Source organism: Podarcis liolepis (assembly GCF_965112155.1).
Source record: "Podarcis liolepis genome assembly, chromosome: 6".
In the NCBI taxonomy this organism is placed as follows: Eukaryota; Metazoa; Chordata; class Lepidosauria; order Squamata; family Lacertidae; genus Podarcis; species Podarcis liolepis.
In genome coordinates, this window is record NC_139559.1 from 76995964 (window position 1) to 77015366 (window position 19403).

General features: G+C 40.2%; 1 protein-coding gene across 1 annotated transcript in view; it reads left to right on the top strand.

Annotated features, from left to right (window-relative positions):
* SLC30A7 (solute carrier family 30 member 7) overlaps window positions 1-19009 on the top strand; it is a 41999-nt gene extending 22990 nt beyond the window's left edge. Inside the window, exons 10-12 of the mRNA XM_083511198.1 lie at window positions 11799-11889; window positions 13712-13861; window positions 15077-19009. Of these exons, the coding sequence (XP_083367324.1) occupies window positions 11799-11889; window positions 13712-13861; window positions 15077-15124 (289 nt within the window). The 3' untranslated portion in view covers window positions 15125-19009. The remainder of the gene's footprint in view (window positions 1-11798; window positions 11890-13711; window positions 13862-15076) is intronic.
* The last annotated feature ends 394 nt before the right edge of the window (window positions 19010-19403 follow it).

Sequence of the window (19403 nt, forward strand, 5' to 3'; positions counted from 1 at the left end):
CACAGAATCATAGAATTGTAGAGGAATCTTTTGCCCAGTGTGGGGCTTGAACATCCATCCCCACTTGTGCATACTGGAGTTGATTGGCTGGTGTAATATAAGTCAGGGTAATGTGCAGAGCTGAATGCAGCTCATTCAGAAGGGGAAACGGAGGGTTTCTTTATAAGCATGCTTACAAAGAAAACTGTGGTTGTCTCAAACAAGGCCCCTGATCTATTGCCCCAATATTTTAAAAACTAAAGAAAAACGCTGCACGTTATTGTTTGTAAAAGTTTAATGGAAAATGGTTGAGTTTAAGGATGGCTGTCAAAGATCTTTCGTTAACATCCTACCTAAAAGTTTACAAGTTACAGAAACTATTTTTGTCCTTTAGCTTGTCCCTAGAAAACAACCAAACTTGTTATCAGATTGCAATTTAATCTTTTCCAAGAACCGCAGTGATTTATGCAGGCATGTAGTTCCTTCCAAACAAAAATAGATATGCTTCCAAGCACACAACAAAGATGTCAGAATGTTGGCTCTGCTCTAGAATCTTCTATGTACATAGGATTCGCTGTGTGACACAGAATAACATTAATCAAGAGTTCTCAAGAAAGCCACTGTCTAAGCCACAATGGTGATGCGGAAACACCAAAGGCTAAGCATTATACCGAGCTGGAAGAATGAATGTGCTGCATATTAAGTGGGCTAAGAAATAAAGCCTTTGAATGATGTACCTTAATGGTGGTGCACATTCTTAATTTACAAAAGTGGCTGTATTTTCAAGTGTAATTTCCATGGTACATTTTTGGACAAGGTAGACGGACTCTGAAATGGTTTAGATACAAATGTAAATGTTTCAAGCCCTTGCTAGCTAGCTCAGTAGTCGAAAAACTGCACTACTCTGAAGTTGCAAAAGAAAATTACATCTTGTGCCTTATCCCGTGTCCCCCAAAGTAGATAGGTCAGTCAAGTATTTCCAACTTAGATTTTCAGATGCTGCTGAATTTTGAGACTTTGATACCTGTTTGTTCCTTCTTCCAGGTTGCCCTTTCTCTCCCCTCTTTCACGTTTTCTTTCTATCACTCCCTTCCTATTGATCAGCTGGAAAGTCCATAAGAAATCTGGGTAGAAATCTTACCCAGGACAGTTTTAAATAGTCCATACCTTAAAAGAAAGGGGAAAGCTTCTGCTGAGCTCTCGGTACTTCTTTCCTATTTGTATCGACTGCAGACTCCATTAACCTCCCCCCCCCCATGGGCAACATCCAAGGGGGTTCAGCTTGCACAGTGAGAGCCAGTGTGGTGTAGTGGTTAAGAGTGGTAGTCTTGTAATCTGGGGAACTGGGTTCGCGTCTCCGCTCCTCCACATGCAGCTGCTGGGTGACCTTGGGCTAGTCACACTTCTTTGAAGTCTCTCAGCCCCACTGACCTCACAGAGTGTTTGTTGTGGGGGAGGAAGGGAAAGGAGAATGTTAGCCGCTTTGAGACTCCTTAAAGGGAGTGAAAGGCGGGATCCAAAATTCAAACAATGGACTTCCCACTCTTCCATCTGCAGCCCCCTCCCAAAATCTGCTCTGGTGTGTTGGAGGACCCTCTGGAATAGGTTGGGAAGGTGTGGAGACTTCAGCGGGGAGGAGAGGGAAGTCTCATCTTCAGTGGTAAATATTAGATATTGCCCATTATACTCTCCCCAACACCCAACACCCACCCACCATGACGATTTTAGCTTGGTTTGCATGCAGGACTTTACCCTTGTGTGCTCACCCCTCCCCTTCCGTCTTTCCACCATACCATAGTTTTCTGTTGCATCTGATCTGGCAAATTATGGTCTTTGCTTGCTTTCTGATTCAGAATCGCAAGTCACAGTTTTCCAGCCATGTTTCTTAGGCTTTTATTTGACTATTGCTGTTTATCCGCCTGGCTTTTTGTCCACATTCTTCCCTGTGTTTGTTTTAATACATATACCAAACATTTTAATTTCAAACCACACAGCCTCTGATGGGAATTTATTACTCAATAGCTGTGTGAATGTTTGCAGTAGGATGGACTGACATCAGTTTCTCCTCCTGCGGCGACACTTCACCACAGACCTTTGGAAAAAGGCTTATGAGGTCATCTAGCAAAAAACTTCTTTTGAATTACTTGAATTGATGATTCCACAGTTTTCATTGAGAATCTCGTAACCTCCTTGCTAAAAGGAATAGTTCCTCTCCTCCCATTGCTCCTTTTGAATATTTCTTTTTAAGGACTGTTGTGTTGTAGTTGTTCCGAAGTGGGCTTTAAACTAAAATTAAACAGCTCAGTGTGCAGTGTGTTGTGGGTTGGGAAGCCTGAGTCTGAGGATCTCCTGAGCCCACCATGAGATTTAGGGATGTCTAGTAGACTCCAGTGTGGTCTTTATTTCAGCCTGGGAAGTGATGGTAGGAATGTTTTTCCTCCATAGCATTAATTGGCTGTTTTAAGGTGTGGATATAACATACTTTCGGACTGGCTCCAAGAAGCTGTTGGCCTGGAAGTTTGGATCATTGGCATTTTCCTCTGCTACACGGCCAGTGAGCAGCAGTTTGTGGAGGACCCAAAGCGCCTGGGAAAGGTGCCATTGGGATTCAACTTTGAGTCAAGAGCTTTCAAGCCACTCCTCAAACTTAATGCACTCAAATGAAGTTCAAAGACAGGGTGGAGGATATTCCTCTCTCTCTCTCTTATTCCAGCTCAAAAAGGAATATCTATATCTATATATCTATATATAGATATAGATATATATGGAAGAAGCTGCGTATTGCAGCCTTTTTCATCTCTGCCTTAAGTTTTTGTTCTTTCCACACTCATTATTTCACCATCAATACAGTTATTGGTTCTTACGTAATGATCTCGGTGTATTTGCTGGAAAGATGGAGAGAGAGAAAACGCAGGGTAGCACTTAAATATGGACTGTGCCATTGAAGGTTTGAGGGTATTCAAAATGGCTGATAATTGTGATATCTTTATTTCTCATAGGTATGCTGTGCAGTATGTGTAAAAACACAGACACGCACATGTTCCCATTTACAATGTACTTGGTGTCTGAAGATTCATAATATGCCCCATATTATGTAACATCTTCATTTTGGAGCAGGGGTGCTGACTGGGGCCCCAGATTATGGGTGCCCCTTGGGCCCTCCGGGGCCCCCTAGAGATGGTGCTTATGCTTTGGAGCCAAAGAAATCCTAAGCAGTGGAACTTGTACTTGTTGGCTATCCCGGTACCTTCACCATGGGACCTTTCTGCTTCTACCGGTTCCATGATATTGTCGCTTTTGCAGTTAGCGGAAGAAGCCTCTAATTGCTTCCAAATGCTTGCAGCTTGAGCTCTGCTGAAATCTTGGGTTGTCTCATTTCAAGAAGTGCACAGCTGGCTGTTTTCGACAAGTCATTTCATTATGGCTGAACCAGTCCCTAGTAATTTTGTTTTATGGTCGGTCTCCTCGCCTCCCTCCCGCCCTTATTATCTTGGATCATAAGAAAAACATTCCCCAAGCCAGACGCAAGGACAAGAATGTCTCTTGCATTTCTTCTACATTTTTATGGCTATTGTAATTACCGTTGTAATGGATCTTGGGTCTGCAGAATCAACAATGTGCGTGCGTGTTTTAAAACATCATTTCTTCCATATAGATTTCAGGAAGATCCTGCAGATCTTGTATCTGGGGTGTTTCTTACCCCATAGTTATTCTCTAGAAAGTCCCTGAGCCACAGGCTGTTGTCTGATAGACTTGGCATTGATCCCCGCCCCCCGCAAGGAAATAATGTTGGTCTGCTAAATAGTAGCTTATTTATTAGAAGTGTAAAGATACGATATTTTCCTGAACTCTGGATTTTTACGGAAAGTAGCAAGAGAGTCACAGAAGCATGAGCTTGCACTGCATGCCTTCCTTTGCTCTTGACAAACCATCTCTGGACGCAAGTGTATTTTTAAGCTCTGCAAGTTCAAACTTTTAAATGCACAATGCATGTCATTACTTGGATTCCTGCTTTGCCAACACTCCATCCACCCCCTTTGAAGCCGTATTGTCCGAAGAACTTGGGAGATCTCCCTGGCTGCCCCAGGCTTCCTGTTTGATTCTGGGCAAGCTGAAGCCTTTCTGTAACCGCTTACGTTCCGTCCCTCGGCCTCTGGCATTATTTATGTAGCGTCTTGAGCGCTCTGCAGCTAGTCTTTCTCTCCCCCTGGGGCTTATATATCCAATCCCCGGCAACAATGGGGCATTCTTTCCTTTTGCACAGTTCCTGATAAAACTGTGTGTGACCTGTGACATGTTTCTTTCACAAGGGCCCGTTTGATTGCATGCATTGTGCCCGTGGCTTGGCTTCTGAACCGATTCCCATGGTTACGATGACCATGAAAACATGTCATTGTGGCGGGTCGTCATACTGTTTTGGCCAGAGATTGAAATGAGCTCGATCCGAACTGCGTACTCGGGTTGCAGATGATGAGTGTGTTGCCCAGTCTTTGGGGGAATCTGTGGGAATCCTTCCAATGGCTGTCTTGCAGACACACACACGCAGCAAATGGCTTCACTTCCTGCAGCTCACAACTAGTTGGTCTCTGTCAGTAAGGATTACAATACGGTGGAAGCCCTAAAAACTGCTATGGGTAGGGTTGTTGTTTAATTGAATTGAATTTTATTATTTCGGTCACAGCCCCCACATGCAATATCAAGAAAGTCATAAAACATGATAGGGATACATTTGGTTGTTGAATTTATTCAACCTATTCTTTTTTTTTTTTTTTTTTTTTGCATTTTAAAATTTTATTGGTTTCCAACCAATTATACATTTTATCCATGTTACAACATTTTCATCCATTTTTGACTTCCTTCAGCGTTACTAACCATCATTCGTAGTTATCCTTTCTTACGCATTCCATTCTTACATATTGCCATTTTTCCTCCCTTCTTTCCATATTTCTAATAGACAATACTTATTGAATCTTTACAGTGCCTCTTTAAAACCCACTAGCGTTGTATTTACATCACAATTATTTTCCAGATAACCCACAAATTTTCCCCAGTCTTGTATAAACTTTTGGTCTTTAGTATGTCTAATTTTCCCTGTTAATCTGTCAAGTTCTACATATTCTATCAATTTTTCTCTCCACTCTTCAACAGTCGGGACTTCCTCCTGCTTCCATCTCTGAGCTAACACAATTCTAGCAGCCGTTACCGCATACTGGAAGAGCTTACGATCTTTCCTTTCAATATCTTTTCTTACCATACCCAATAGGAAGCTTTCTGGCTTTTTTGCAAAGGTGTATCTCAGCATCTTTTTCATTTCGTTGTAGATCTCCTCCCAAAAACTTTTAATTTTTTTACATTCCCACCATTGGTGATAGAATGTCCCTTCTTTCTGTCTACACTTCCAACATTTGTTGTCTGCCTTATACATCTTTGCCAGCTTTACTGGTGTCATATACCACCTGTAAAGCATCTTCATCATGTTTTCTTTCAATAGAGTACACGCCGTAAATTTTATATTCACCTTCCATAACCTATCCCAGTCTTCCGATTGGATGTTATATCCAAAGTCCCTCTCCCACTGAACCATCACTGATTTTACTTCTTCGTCCTTCATATTCCACTCCAGCAGCATTTTATACATTTTTGACAGATTTTTATGTTCATTATTTATTATCTCTTTTTGGTATCTAGATTCTTTTTCCTCGTAACCCCTTTCCTTCACCTCTTTTTTAAACATTTCATTAATCTGAAAATAGTGCAGCCAATCGTATGTAAGGGCTTTGACTTGGTCGTATGACTTTATTTTCCACTTTCCTCCTTCATTGGTCACCATTTCTTCGTATCTTCCCCACTTTCTTCTCATATTAATTTTCTTTACGTCCATTATTTCTAGGGGGGATAACCAGTGGGGAGTTTTTGGTTCTAGTATATTTTTATATCTATCCCAGACCTCTATTAACGCACCTCTGAAGATGTGATCACCAAACCCCTTATGAACCCTTTTTTTGTCGCACCATAGGTACGCGTGCCACCCGAATCTGTTATTATAACCTTCCAAATCTAAAAGTTCCTTATTTTCCAGTTTCACCCACTCTTTTAACCAGCACAAACATGCCGCTTCATAATACAGCCTCATGTCTGGTAGGGAGAAGCCACCTCTTTCTTTAATTTCTGTCAGTAATTTAAATTTAATTCTGGGCTTCTTCCCTTCCCAGACATATCTTGATACTACCTTTTGCCAGTCTCTAAAATCTTTTTTTCCTTTTAGTATCGGTATAGTTTGGAACAGGAATAACAGCTTAGGGAGCACCATCATCTTAACTATTGATATTCGTCCCCAGAATGATAGTTTCATTCTAGCCCATATCTCCAATTCTTTTTTTATTCTATTCCAAACTGGGGTGTAGTTGTTTTGATATAGATCGATATTCTTTCCAGAAAGCCATATTCCCAAGTACTTAACCTTTCTAACTACCTCAATCCCTGTTCTTTGTTGCAATTGGTCAATCTTATCCTGATCCAGATTTTTAACGATCATTTTTGTTTTCCCTTTGTTCAGTTTAAATCCTGCTATATCGCCAAATTTCCCCATCTCGTCCAAAATCTCCTTTGTACTTTCTATCGGCTCTTCCACCATCAGGGCCACGTCATCTGCGTAAGCTTTAACTTTATATTCATTAGCACCTAATGTCACCCCTTTAATTTTTTTGTTTTGTCTTATTGCATTTAGTAAGGTTTCCAGGACCACTATAAACAACAATGGTGAAAGCGGGCACCCCTGTCTTGTTCCCTTAGCAATTTTAATATCTTCCGAAATAACACTGTTGACTATCAATCTTGCTTTTTGTTCTGTGTAGATTGCCCTTATGCCGTTCAGAAATTCCTGGCCCAGCTCCATAACCTCTAAGTTTTTCATCATAAAATCCCAGACCACATTATCGAACGCTTTCTCCGCGTCTACGAAAATTAAACATGCTGGTTTATCACATCTACTGGATAGGAATTCGATAATATTAACTTTATTTCTTGTATTATCACTTATTTGTCTTCCCGGTAAAAACCCAGCTTGGTCTTTGTGTATGATTTTTGAAAGTATCTTTTTTATTCTTTTGGCTAAGACACCCGCAAAGATCTTATAGTCCGTATTTAACAAAGAAATGGGTCTGTAGTTCTTAATTTGAGTTGGATCCGAATCTTGTTTAGGAATTATTGAAATAAATGCCTCTTTCCAAGTGTCTGGAATATCTCTTTCTTTTAATATGTTGTTCATTACTTCAATCAGCGGGATTATCAACACATCTTTCATTTCTTTATAATAACTTGATGTAAACCCATCAGGGCCTGGTGCCTTCCCTCTTTTTAGTTCTTTTATCACTTCTTCTACCTCTTCTCTACATATTGGTGCATTTAACTGTTCTTTTTGATCTGTCGGGATCTTCTTCAACATCTTCCCTTCCAGATATCTTTCTATTTTTTCTTTGTTGTTCCTTTCACTTTTCCTGTATAGTTGTTTATAGTAATCCACAAAACCTTTTCTAATTTCCTTCGGGTCGGTAATTTCTTCTCCATTTAATTCAATTTTATTAATCAGTTTTTGTTCTTTTCTTCTTTTTACCTGCCAGGCCAGCCATTTTCCAGATTTATTTGCGAACTCGAAGTTTTTTTGCCTTAACATTTTAATATTCCATTCGACCTCTTTATTTATTAACATAGCAAATTGGGTTTGTAGAGCCTTTATTTCTTGCTTTGTCTTCTCATCATTAGGTTTTTTAATCAGCTTTTGTTCGTTGTCCATAATTTGTCTCAGAATCTCTCTTGTCTTTTTTTCTTTGTTCTTTCTTTTCCATGCATCTTGTTGAATACATAGGCCCCTCACCACTGCCTTACTTGCATCCCAGACAGTACTCAGTTTTGTCCCTTTATCTAAGTTATCCTGAAAATATTCTATCAGTTTTTTCTGTATTTTTTCAGCAAATTTTTGGTCGGCTCATAAGTTATCATTCAATCTCCATCTGAAAGTTCGCTCTTCCAGTCCTTTTAACTCCATCTTAATCGGGTTATGGTCCGAGATAACTTTGGCCTGTATTTCAATTTTTTGGATTCTCGGTATAAGTTCGCTCGAGACCCATATTTGGTCTATTCTTGACATTGATTGGTTTGGTTCCGAGTGATACGTAAATTGTTTCTCTAGAGGATGCCTAAATCTCCAGATGTCAGTTAGATTACAGTTCTTAATCATCGTAAAGAAAGTCTTAGGCAGCTTTCCTTCTTTACTCTTTACTTTCCTTAATCTGTCCATTTCTGTTGATATCACGCCGTTCATATCTCCCATTATTATGATTTTTTTGTCCAGATATTCAAATAGTTTTTCTTCCAATCGTTTGAAAAATTCTGTCTTGTTCCCATTTGGAGCGTAAATTCCAATAATTATCAACTCTTCACCTTGCCATTTAATTTGGGCCGCTATTATTCTTCCTTCTTCATCTTTGAATAGTTGACGGGACTCAATTTTGTTTTTGATATATAGGACAACGCCTCTTTTTTTCTTTTTGTCCGAGGATATATATTCGTTCCCTAATCTTTTATTAATAAGGATTTTCCTATGTTTTTTGGCCACGTGCGTTTCTTGAAGGCATATAATGTCTAGATTCTTCTTCTTTAGGATGTGTTCGATTCCATTCCGTTTCTTCTTATCGTTCATTCCATTAATGTTCCAGTTCCATAATTTTAGCGTCATTCTCCTTACCGCTGTCTGGATTTAAAGATTTAAACTTAAAACCTTTCTGTCTCTTCTCCCTCTTCTTCTTCTCCCTCCTCTTCCAACTCTCCTTCAATCTGCTCATCTTCTTCTCCTGATTCGGACTTTTCCCTCCTTCTTATTCCTCCTTCTGCTCCTTTACTCTCTTCCTCTCCTTGTTGTAATTCTTTATATCTTCTTGTGAATTTTCCAATTTCCTCAGGGCTTAGCAATCTTCTTTTTACTCCTTTGTAAAAGAAAGAGACACCTTCCGGAAATTCCCATTTAAAATCGATCTTATTTTTCTTAAGTAGCTGTACTAGTGGCTTGTAAGCTTCTCTTCGTTTCAGCAGCCTTATTGGAATATCTTTGAATATAATTATGTAATTCCCATCAATGTAGAGTCTCTTCTCTCTGTTCCTTTGCAGAATCAGATTTTTCATCTCTCTATCTTTGAAAGTGATCAGACAATCACCCGGGAATTTCTTTACCCTACTTGATCTAATTTTGATTCTGTATGCATTATGTATTGTCTTTGCCAATTCTTCTTCCGATATCTCCATCCACTGCGCGATTTCCTTTATAAGTCTTTCTCTTATATTCTCGTTTTGCATTTCCGGTACTTGCCTCAGCCTTAAATTAACTTCTTTCTGTTTCAATTCATTCATTGCGATAGAGTCTTTTATTTCCTCTTGTATTTTATTTAGGTTTGCAATCTCATTTCTCATCCTCTCCTCTTCTCGCTTCATCTCTTTCATTTCCTGCTTTGTCTTCTTAAATCCTTCATCCATTCTCCTAGAAACCTCCTTAATCTGTCCTTTCAGTTCACTGACTGTCTCCTCGATCTTTTTATCCATTTTCCCTATTTTATTGTCTACCTGTTCTAACTTTGTCTCCAGATTCTTTTCGCTTTGTTTTATTTCTGCAAACATCTTTAATATTTCTGTTCTAAATTCTGTATCTTGTTTTGAGGCTCTCCTGTCTGTTGGTGTTCCCCCCTCTGCCCCTTTTTTCTGTGTGTGCGACATATTCCTCTGTATCTCAATGTCCAATATATACTATATATGTACTGTGTAATTTTGTATTTATGTCCCTATTAAATACACTTAAACACGATTAGGTTAACCACCCAAAAACAGAGGGTATCGCCTATATAAAGTAAGGGGGGGAGGAATAGCCAGAAAAAAGAACAAAATTACCGAAAACACAATTTCCTTTCAATGTCCTAAATATTGTCACTTTCCCGTCAGGGGTTAATTATTAGTCCACGTTCTTCTTGCCCCTACCTGGGCTAATCCAGTTCAAGGTGGTCCGGATACTCTTCTTGCCCCTATTCGGGCTAAATCCCACCAGGGCGTTAGACAGGTAGAACTGTACTTTATGTTACTAAATGGTCCAAAAAGCGATGTCTGAATTGCGGAGAAGGTCAGCTTAGGTCTTCCAATATAATTTTTAAGTTGGTATTAAAGCTAAACCCAAAAGTTATGGTTCAATATATGGGGGGGGGCGGGCTTCGTAGTTGCCACCTGAGTGTTCCGTTAATGCTAAGTTCCCTCCACCAAGTTTTCAAATTTATGTTTGGGTTAAACTAAACCAAACCCAGGAGAGAAGTTTTTCCAGTCTAAATCACCAGGAGAGTGATTTTTCAACCTTATGGAGAGAGAGTCTTTTAAGTAAACATCCACACTGTTTGTTTTGTTTTTTTAAATTCAGTTTACACTGATTGAACCAGAGTTTTAAGCAGAGTGGGGAGTCCAGGAGGCCTCCGACTAGTTCCTTTTTTGTTCAAAGATGTTTTAAAGTAATTTATAAATGGCGCCGGGAGTCCTTCTAATCCTCCAATTAATATGGCGTCGGAGTTTCTTTCTGACTCAATAGCTTCTTCACTGAGTTGTTACCAATAGTCCTCTCTGTTCTCCTATATCCGCAATTACAGTTGTTACTGGGTCTCTTTTACTCACAGAGCTTCTCTGTTCCCCCTTTAATTTCTTCTTTTCTCCTCTTTCTTTACCGAAAGTTACTTTTTAACTTAATGAGACTCGGGTCCAAAAAGTCTCGGAGGAAACAGAAACAGTAACCGCTAGCGGAAACTTACTTTCTCTTTCGGCTCTGCCAAAAGTGCTGCGTCTTTTTCAATGATGTCAGACAAGCCGCTGAATTCGGATTCTTCTCTTTTTTTAGCCGGGAGCTTTCTTATTGTTTATCACCAACTCTCAAAATTCTTAACAGCAAATCCGGCTTTCTTCGTATCGAGAGCGGAGCGCTATTCCCTGCAGGCTCGGGGCTTCGCTAGTTAGCCGCCGCCATGGCTGCCCGATTATCCGCCGCTCGTTCCGTCGCTCTCTTCGCCTCCTTTCAGGGGTTACCTGGCAGAACGGACGAGCTGCTTTGATACCGCCGGGAACCTAGACCTCTAGACACCCTCCAGAGGTTTATCGGGGGGTCTTTGCGCCCTAAGAACCCCCCTTTTCGGCCAAAATAGCTAGGGCTTTCTCGCCGGAAAAAACCCTCGCCTGCAACGGGAGCCGCGCTCGCACCGGAAGTCCCTATTCAACCTATTCTTAAACCAGCTGCCTATATGAATATTGTACTGCAAGTAGAATACTACTAGTATTCTTGTTGGAATACGCAACAACAGTTATAATTGTAGATTTATACATTTGTGCCCCATTATATTCTGTGGGCTAAGAGCGGCTTAGCCATTTTCATCAAAATTACCACTGTCCCCCAAAGGTTTCCTAATGCAAGACATGTGCATTTAGAGAATAAAGCTTCAGAGCAAATTAAAAGTCCTGGCTTTCTCTCATTCACTTTTTTTTTGTCTGGAAAAAGAATTCTGTTGGTTGACAGCCCTGGTTTCAATTCGTCACGTTTTTTTGTTTTAAACCCTCTTGTCCCCTGTCATATTCCCTTACAGCACTGCTTGAAAAAGCAGGTTAACCCCCCCCCCCGCCACCAAAATCTCTTTTTGGAGTTGAGGATTGGGAGGTACTTATTTCTCATGTGTTGCATAAGAATAGTTTTGCATGCTTTGTTAAAAGAAAAAAAGTGTCGGTTTTAAGATGACTTCTGTAAACCTTTCTAGTGTCGTTCCACTTCTGAGAGAGTCCATTGGAATTTTGATGCAGCGAACTCCACCTTCCCTAGAAAGCAGTCTGCCTCAATGCTATCAAAGAGTAAGTTGAAATATTTCCATAAGTTTTAAACATGCTCCTGGATAATAGAATCGCAGAAGCCGAACGTCTGAAGGACACATGTCCTCCAACAAATCCTGTACACGTCTTCTTCCTGAATGATCAAAAGCGTAATATGATGAAACAAATCTAATTACCTGATAGAACAAATTTCTGGTTTTGTACAGTTTCTGTACTGCATTGGGTTGATACTAGCTGATATTTGATGCTCTCGATGCTCATAATTTAAGGCTGAACAGTGAAGGTGCATGCTTGACATTCTACAAGCATAGCGTCTAGTATTTTTCTTGAGTCACTGGGCGCTTCATGATGGAAACTGCTCTTTGTACCTTCCCCACATGTTTAAAAAAGCCTGTAATATACTCTGGGGTGGAGAGGGTCAGAGAATGCAATGTTCTGCATTGTAGCTGTATACTTGGATATCACTCTGTGTAAAATATAATAATTCCAAGAAGGTATTGGAACACAGCATCATAGGCCTATATAGTCTGTTTTAGAAATATTTTTATTTGCCTCTTTGAACATCTGATGACCTGCACACTTAAATCAGCAGAAGAAAGCTTGCCTGTGTAATTAATTCACATGTTCTCAGGTTTCAAGCTGTAAGCAGTGAGGTCCTTTGTTTAATTCAAGGGATTATGTGTATTAGGCAAAACAGTCCTGATAAAATCAAGCATATTATTTTAAACACAATGTATTGCAAGTGTGCATTCAATATGAAGGTCATACTGAATTGGGAGAACAGTAATGTTTCAAACGGCACAAAGGACCATTCGTCCTACGTGGATTGAAAGCCAGTTTATGGGAAGGAAGTTGAAGAAATGGCTCTCTTCCCAGAGGAACCTAGGTTTGGGATTGCTTTATTAGTCTTCAAGGTAAAAAAGAGAATCGGCTTGAATTTGGCCTTCTTATTATAGGATGCCACACAGTCTGATGCCAATGCTATAAATAAAAGTAATAAATGTGGTGTACTGGGTAGAATGTCGGACTAGGACCACAGTTCTAGGGATAGGTAGAGGTAAAGGGACCCCTGACCATTAGGTCCAGTCGTGGCCGACTCTGGGATTGCAGTGCTCATCTCGCTTTACTGGCCGAGGGAGCCGGCGTACAGCTTCCAGGTTATGTGGCCAGCATGACTAAGCCACTTCTGGCGAACCAGAGCAGCACACGGAAACGCCATTTACCGTCCCGCCGGAGTGGTACTTATTTATTTACTTGCACTGGCATGCTTTCGAACTGCTAGGTTGGCAGGAGCAGGGACCGAGCAACAGGAGCTCACCCCGTCGCGGAGATTTGAACCGCTTTTGATCGGCAAGCCCTAGGCTCTGTGGTTTAACCCACACCATGGTTCAAATCCCCACCTGACCATGAAGCTCATTGGGTGACTGGGGCTGTTACTTCCTCTCAGCCTAACCTACCTCCCAGGGTTGTTGTGGGTATGAAATGAAAAGTGGGAGAGCCATGTGCATCACCTGGAGCTTCTTGGGAGAAAAAGGTGGGCTGTAAATGCAGTTAGACAACCATGGTTCATTTGGTTAGTGGTGATAATGCCAAGGTTGCAGATTCCATCCCCATATGGGACAACTGCATATTCCTGTATTGCCAGGGGAGCAGGACTAGAGGATCTGCAAGGTCTCCTCCAGTTCTACAATTCTATGAGTCTATAAGTACATTTGCTGCATCACAGTTTAAACAAAAGAAATAGGCATACATTGTTCATTCATGGGGCTCTTTTGTATACCACTAAATTTCTCTCGTTTCCCTTTTAAAAATTTGATTTCTAAATGCCTCTTATGTATTTTAGGTTCAGCAGTTGCAAGGAGTTTACAGTTTACACGACCCTCATTTCTGGACCCTTTGTACTGATGTTTACATAGGGACTTTGAAACTGTTTGTAGCTCCAGATGCTGACGCAAAGTGGATTCTAAGCCAGACTCACAACATTTTTACTCAGGTATGTTTGATGCGTGCCGTGTAAATGTAGGAATGGCACTGTTCCTTTCAGCTGAGGGAATGCTGTTTTTGTGGAAAGGAAGAGTAAAGAATAACAGGACAAGGTGATTACGTTTTGTGTTCTGTAGTGGTCAGTCTATGATTTGTCCTTTTCAATATGTGATTGCTGTGAATGCTGATTCATGTTCGGTTTTTGCTCTGATAATTCTAGTGTTGCATATGTAGTTTGTATGTATGTATGTATAAGCAGGCTAGCCTACATTTTTTTAAATATCAGAAGGAACAGGAACTGGCCAGCTGGCTAGATCCTTAGCTCTGCATGTCACTGGCAGCCTAAGGGGGTAAGAACCAAACAAGCACAGTGTGGTGTGTGTGTGTGTGTGTGTGTGTGTGTGTGTGTGTGTAAAAGAGAGATATTCACAATTAAAATTAAATAAATATGATTTTCAATTTTATAATTTCAAAATTTTTACAATCATTTGAACATTTCAAAACTCAACTTCCTTCCCCCTCTTTCTGCAGTTCCTTAAATTTTCTGCATATTCCAAATTAACTTACCTTAATCATTTATTCATCTACTTTAAATGTATACTCTTATAAAGCTGCAGGTTATTACAATAATCCTGCCAGTGTTCTTATCTGTTTACAGCTTGTTTGTAAATATTCAATCAACCATTTCCATTCTTTTATAAAAAGTTTGTTATCTTGATTTCTTACTTTTCCGAGAGATTTTCACACAATTTGATCTGAGCTACCCAGCTAGCTATTTGATATTCCGTTTTAATTTCCTAAACAAAGGAATTTATGCAGGGTGTATTTTGCATTAATTTCTGGTGGGCTTCTCTAAACGTGCCCCGCGTCGCATGCTTTTGCTAGCCAATTTCACAACCATAGCCAGTGTGGCATAGTGGTTTGAGCACTGGACTGGGACCTGGGGAAATGGGGTTCAAATCCCCATTCAGCCATGAAGCTCACTGGTAGACCTTGGGCCAGTCACTTCCTTGCAGCCTAAACTACTTTCCTGGGCTTTTGTGAAGATAAATGAGGAAGAGAATGATACCTGTCACCTTGAGCTTCTTGGAGGAAAGGAGGGATCAAAATGTAATAAATGCACAAGAGAATCCATTCCCATTTAATGTTTGGTAGGTTTTGACATGGGTCACACAAGCCCCTAGAATTTGTATTCCAATGTGTTTCTTTCCTTCCATCTTCGCAGGCTGGAGTGCGGCAGCTCTATGTACAGATTGACTTTGCCGCTATGTAGCAACTATCTCGACCGTCTCGTTGGACCAAAGCTTTCTAGTACTGTCATGATTTAAAAGACACTGTACTTCCTTTGGAACAGAGACCCGCTCCCGTCTTCTCTACGGTTGTCCAAAACTGAACAGACTCTGCTGCCTTGTGGGCTAGATAAAGAGAGAAAAACCGAAAAACTGCGTGGCCCTGGACTACTTGGGATTGACTTTCACGAGCTCCAAACCTTTGTGGATTTACTGGCCAAGTTTGTTCCTGCAGCAAACTTAATGATAATGTGGTATTGCAATCATTGGTTTTGCTTTTTGTGAAGCTGCTGGAAGTTACTGCTTATTCCCAGAAAGCCAGTGTTAACTACAGGGAGGGTGGGTAGAAAATAAATTTTTATTTTTTTCTTAAAATGTCACAGTGGTTGACATTCTACAACGTGTAAGACTGTTTGTACTTTGCAAACTTAACGAACCAAACCATATTGGGTTTTCAGAGTGCCTTTTCCGTCAAAGTATCTGCCAGCACAGATATTGAACATCGGGGATTTTTATTAATTTTTATGGCTACTACTTGTACCCAATAGGACTCTTGCTTGTGATTGGTGTGATTTATGTGTAACTGCATAATGGTAGATATTAGATTCTCTCTCTCTGTTAGATTTTTAACCTTCCAAGGAGGTGATTCTTCAATTTTACAATACAAAGATAAAATGATTACACAGAGTTTGTTTACAAAACCTTTGACTACCAGGACGTAAATCTAGGCTGATAGCACCTTCACATTCTTAACGGTAATTAGAAAATAACAAAGCACTCAAAACAAAGGATGCAATGCCTCTTTTGTTGACTGATGCTGGAGGCTTTGACTGGCAGATTTACTTTAACTGCAGAATGAAGGTTTGTATATGATAGTCAACAGATGATCTGAACTTTTGCTTCACAGTCCATGTTCAGAATTAATTCACAAGCTCTTCAGCCAGAAATCCACCAGTTAAACTAGTATATGCAATAAAGCCCATGCATTATGTATACATTATCATGGAATATAATTTGGTTTGTTCAATCTGATTGCATATTTTGAAAGGGGTTTTTTTGCATTAGATTTGAAAATGAGCCATAGGTTCTTCAGCACTTAATACCTTAAGAAGGAGAGTCTTCTGAGTGAACTGTGTGGTTCAGCTAAATATTGCTTCACAGCCATCATTTTTCATTTTCTGTCTTAACGAAGGTTCTTTTTAAACTTCACCTTGGGCAATATATTTCCTAGGTTTATCCTGCAATGCTAGTGTAATGTATAAAGGCTTGCTAGGCAACTGTCAGAGCGCTTCATGACGGAATAACAAAGATCTCACAAACGCATCTCTCGTTTCCAACATTGAAGCTGAAGTTGGAATTGGAATGTATGGTAGTAAGCAAGTCCCTTTTTACTAATCAACAAAGATGATCGCACATATGTTCAAATGAATGAAAATCACCTGATTCCGTCCCCCTCAAAAGGCCATTTGCTTGAACAGTTGTGTTTCAAGACAAGTTTATTTAGAAAAACAAAAGTTGCTGCTAACCAATTGTTAGATACACCCCCCCCCCACAGTTGGCTTAGCTTTAGCTGGAGGGAGATTTATTCATGGCTTTTAATGAAGTTAGGCATCAGAAATGCCTAAAACGGACTTGTATTGGTACATTAGTTTCTATTTTAAAAGACTGTAACGTGGAACTTCTGGTTTTTATGGGAATAATCTCCTTTTAAAATGTATCTCTTAACTCGGCCTGTGTATTCCATTACTTGCCAATTTTATTTTTACTTTGCTTGCTATTCATTTAGAAATGCAAGTATCCGACACAGTCTCTAATTCAAGGTCTGAAGATGAGTTGTGGCCCAATACACTTCCTCAGTAATATCCATTCCTTTCCACAAGACACATCAGGGCTGCTTCACACATGAAGATTCCCATATAATGTGAGAAGTGCACTGTGAGAAACCTACCCTGTGGGTGCATACGCTGTAGAAAATGCACATGCCCTTTTTCCACACGATATAGCAAATTCCAATTTTTCCCCTTTCAGAGATATGGTGTACCTCTGTAGATTAATGTGAAGTGCCATTGGCTCTGAACCCATTTCAGTAAAATGGCTTTTAATTAAAGGTAAGAAAGAACCCCCATTTTTTTCCGTGCATATTGTCGATATTTCAGAACTTTGCTTGTGTCTTTTGTTGAGCACACACTAAATCATTGGTTGCGGCTGAACCCGAGAGCCTAGAAATTGCTTAACCTTTGAGTTGGTGTTAATTTGCTTCAGGCCTTTCCCCATGGAAGTAGTCCTCTTTGTTCTAACTTCTCTCACCCAAATGACAAATACTGAGTTAAATCATCCTTTGCCAAACACGTGGCTTTGAAATTTGCTTTTATTTAACTTTGGCAGCAGAGGTTAAATTAATGCACAGCTTTTACACAACTGCCAAAGTGAGATTCTAGTGCAATAGGGGTGCTTACCCAATAAACGTCCATGTTTCTCTCTAATGATAATGTAAGGTCTTCAGTTTAGGGGAGGAGGTTTATATTAGTTGGAGCTTGTTGTCAACCAAGCCCTTAAGTTGTGTGAAGTGAAGAAAAAGTGTCCTTTATACTTTTAGGCTTGGATGTCGGCACACTACGCAGTCATAGGATCGGTCTAGTTTTTGAGTAACGTGTTGTACAACATTAAACCACTGTATAGGGCAGATGTTGGTACAGATGGTAGCCAACAGCCTCGGTGGTGTTCTTACTCCCGAAGCTTTTACAGGATAAAGGTCACTTCTAAAAAGGAAAGCTTCCAACTACATTAAGATACTGGCAGTCCTGATTAGTAAATGAAATATTGCGTGGTCTAGGGCTTTAGAACAGTTCAAAGGGTTAAAAACCGAAGAATGGATGCTAACTCCATTTGACCAGGTGAATGATACTGGGATAGATGTGAGGAAATGGGAGATTGGCAGTTGGTTATGCCAGTGCAAATAAAAGGAGCAATTCCGTTTTTGAGGGGGAGGTGAAGTGCAGCACGATTTCATTCAAATATGGCAGTTCAGCTCAAGTTCTTAAACTTGGCTAACGTCGTTCCATTTTCTACATTGCTGTCGCATTGATTCTTGCTGCCAAAAGTATTTTTTTTTTGTATTCCTGCAACATTTTGTGTTTGTGTGCCCCTTCTAAGTGCTGTTTCCTATCCTGACCTGATCTTCAGTCTTCTGGTAATTGCTTTATACCCTCCAAGAATTGTGGCTCATTGACTGATTAAATGCTGCCACCAAGCCTTGTGAAAATGCAGAGGCCCACGCCAAGCGTTTGGTTGGAATTGAAAATGCCACTGTGGATATGGAATATTTTATTTATTTTCACAGTCCCATTACCTGAACAGTTCTAATTTTGGCCTGGGATCAATTTTCTGTGGCATTTTTCTGTTTAACAGAAGCAGTGCTCACATAGTTCACGTCCCAGAGGTATACCATAAAAGAACTGATGGGCATAGCGATCTTATTGCCAAAATTGTAACTAGTACTTTCAGATCAGATAGAATGGGAAACCAGTGCTGAAACCCCATTTCCTAACTTGCACATAAAGTGGGGCTCTGGTGTCAAGTCAGCCTGTTGTATTTCTTAACGCATGATGTACCGGTGCAATTGAAGGACTTCACACTGTTTCAGTGAATTCAAAGAGGTGACTACAGATAATTGACAACTACATATACTGTAATTGGTTTGGGAATGCTAAAGCGAGTAGCCAGTCTGACTTGCCATAAGTGCAATACTGGACATTCTAATGCATTTTTTTTCTACTTGAATACAGTCTCTGGAATATTTAAACAGCTAATATGTTTGAGACAATATTTGGGATCAATTTTCCTATCAATAAACTTTTCCCTTTTGCAAACGTTTTTCAAATGTTGTGTGTTTCGTTCCTTGGGGTGTGTGTGTGTGTGTGTGTGTGCGCGTGCGCGCGCAATCTGCACATTCCTGGCTGTCCTCAAGCAAACCATCTCCTGGACAAATGTAATGTAAGAACCAGAAGTTGGGAGTCAAATCTTGTGACATTCGAAGCTTTCACTCATGGAAGGAGAAGAAGAGGCAATCCCCTACCCTGTAAACCTGTTCTGGAAACTTGGAAGGCCCTTCAGAACAGTGTGGAAGGTTGCCTGAGTGTCTGTAGAGAGGATTAATGAAAATAGTTTTATCTCCCCCCCCCCCCCTTCAATGACAAGAGAAATCTCTTCTGCACTGAAGGCCAATGTAAGATTTACAGAAGAGGAACACTGGGTCCAAGCTTA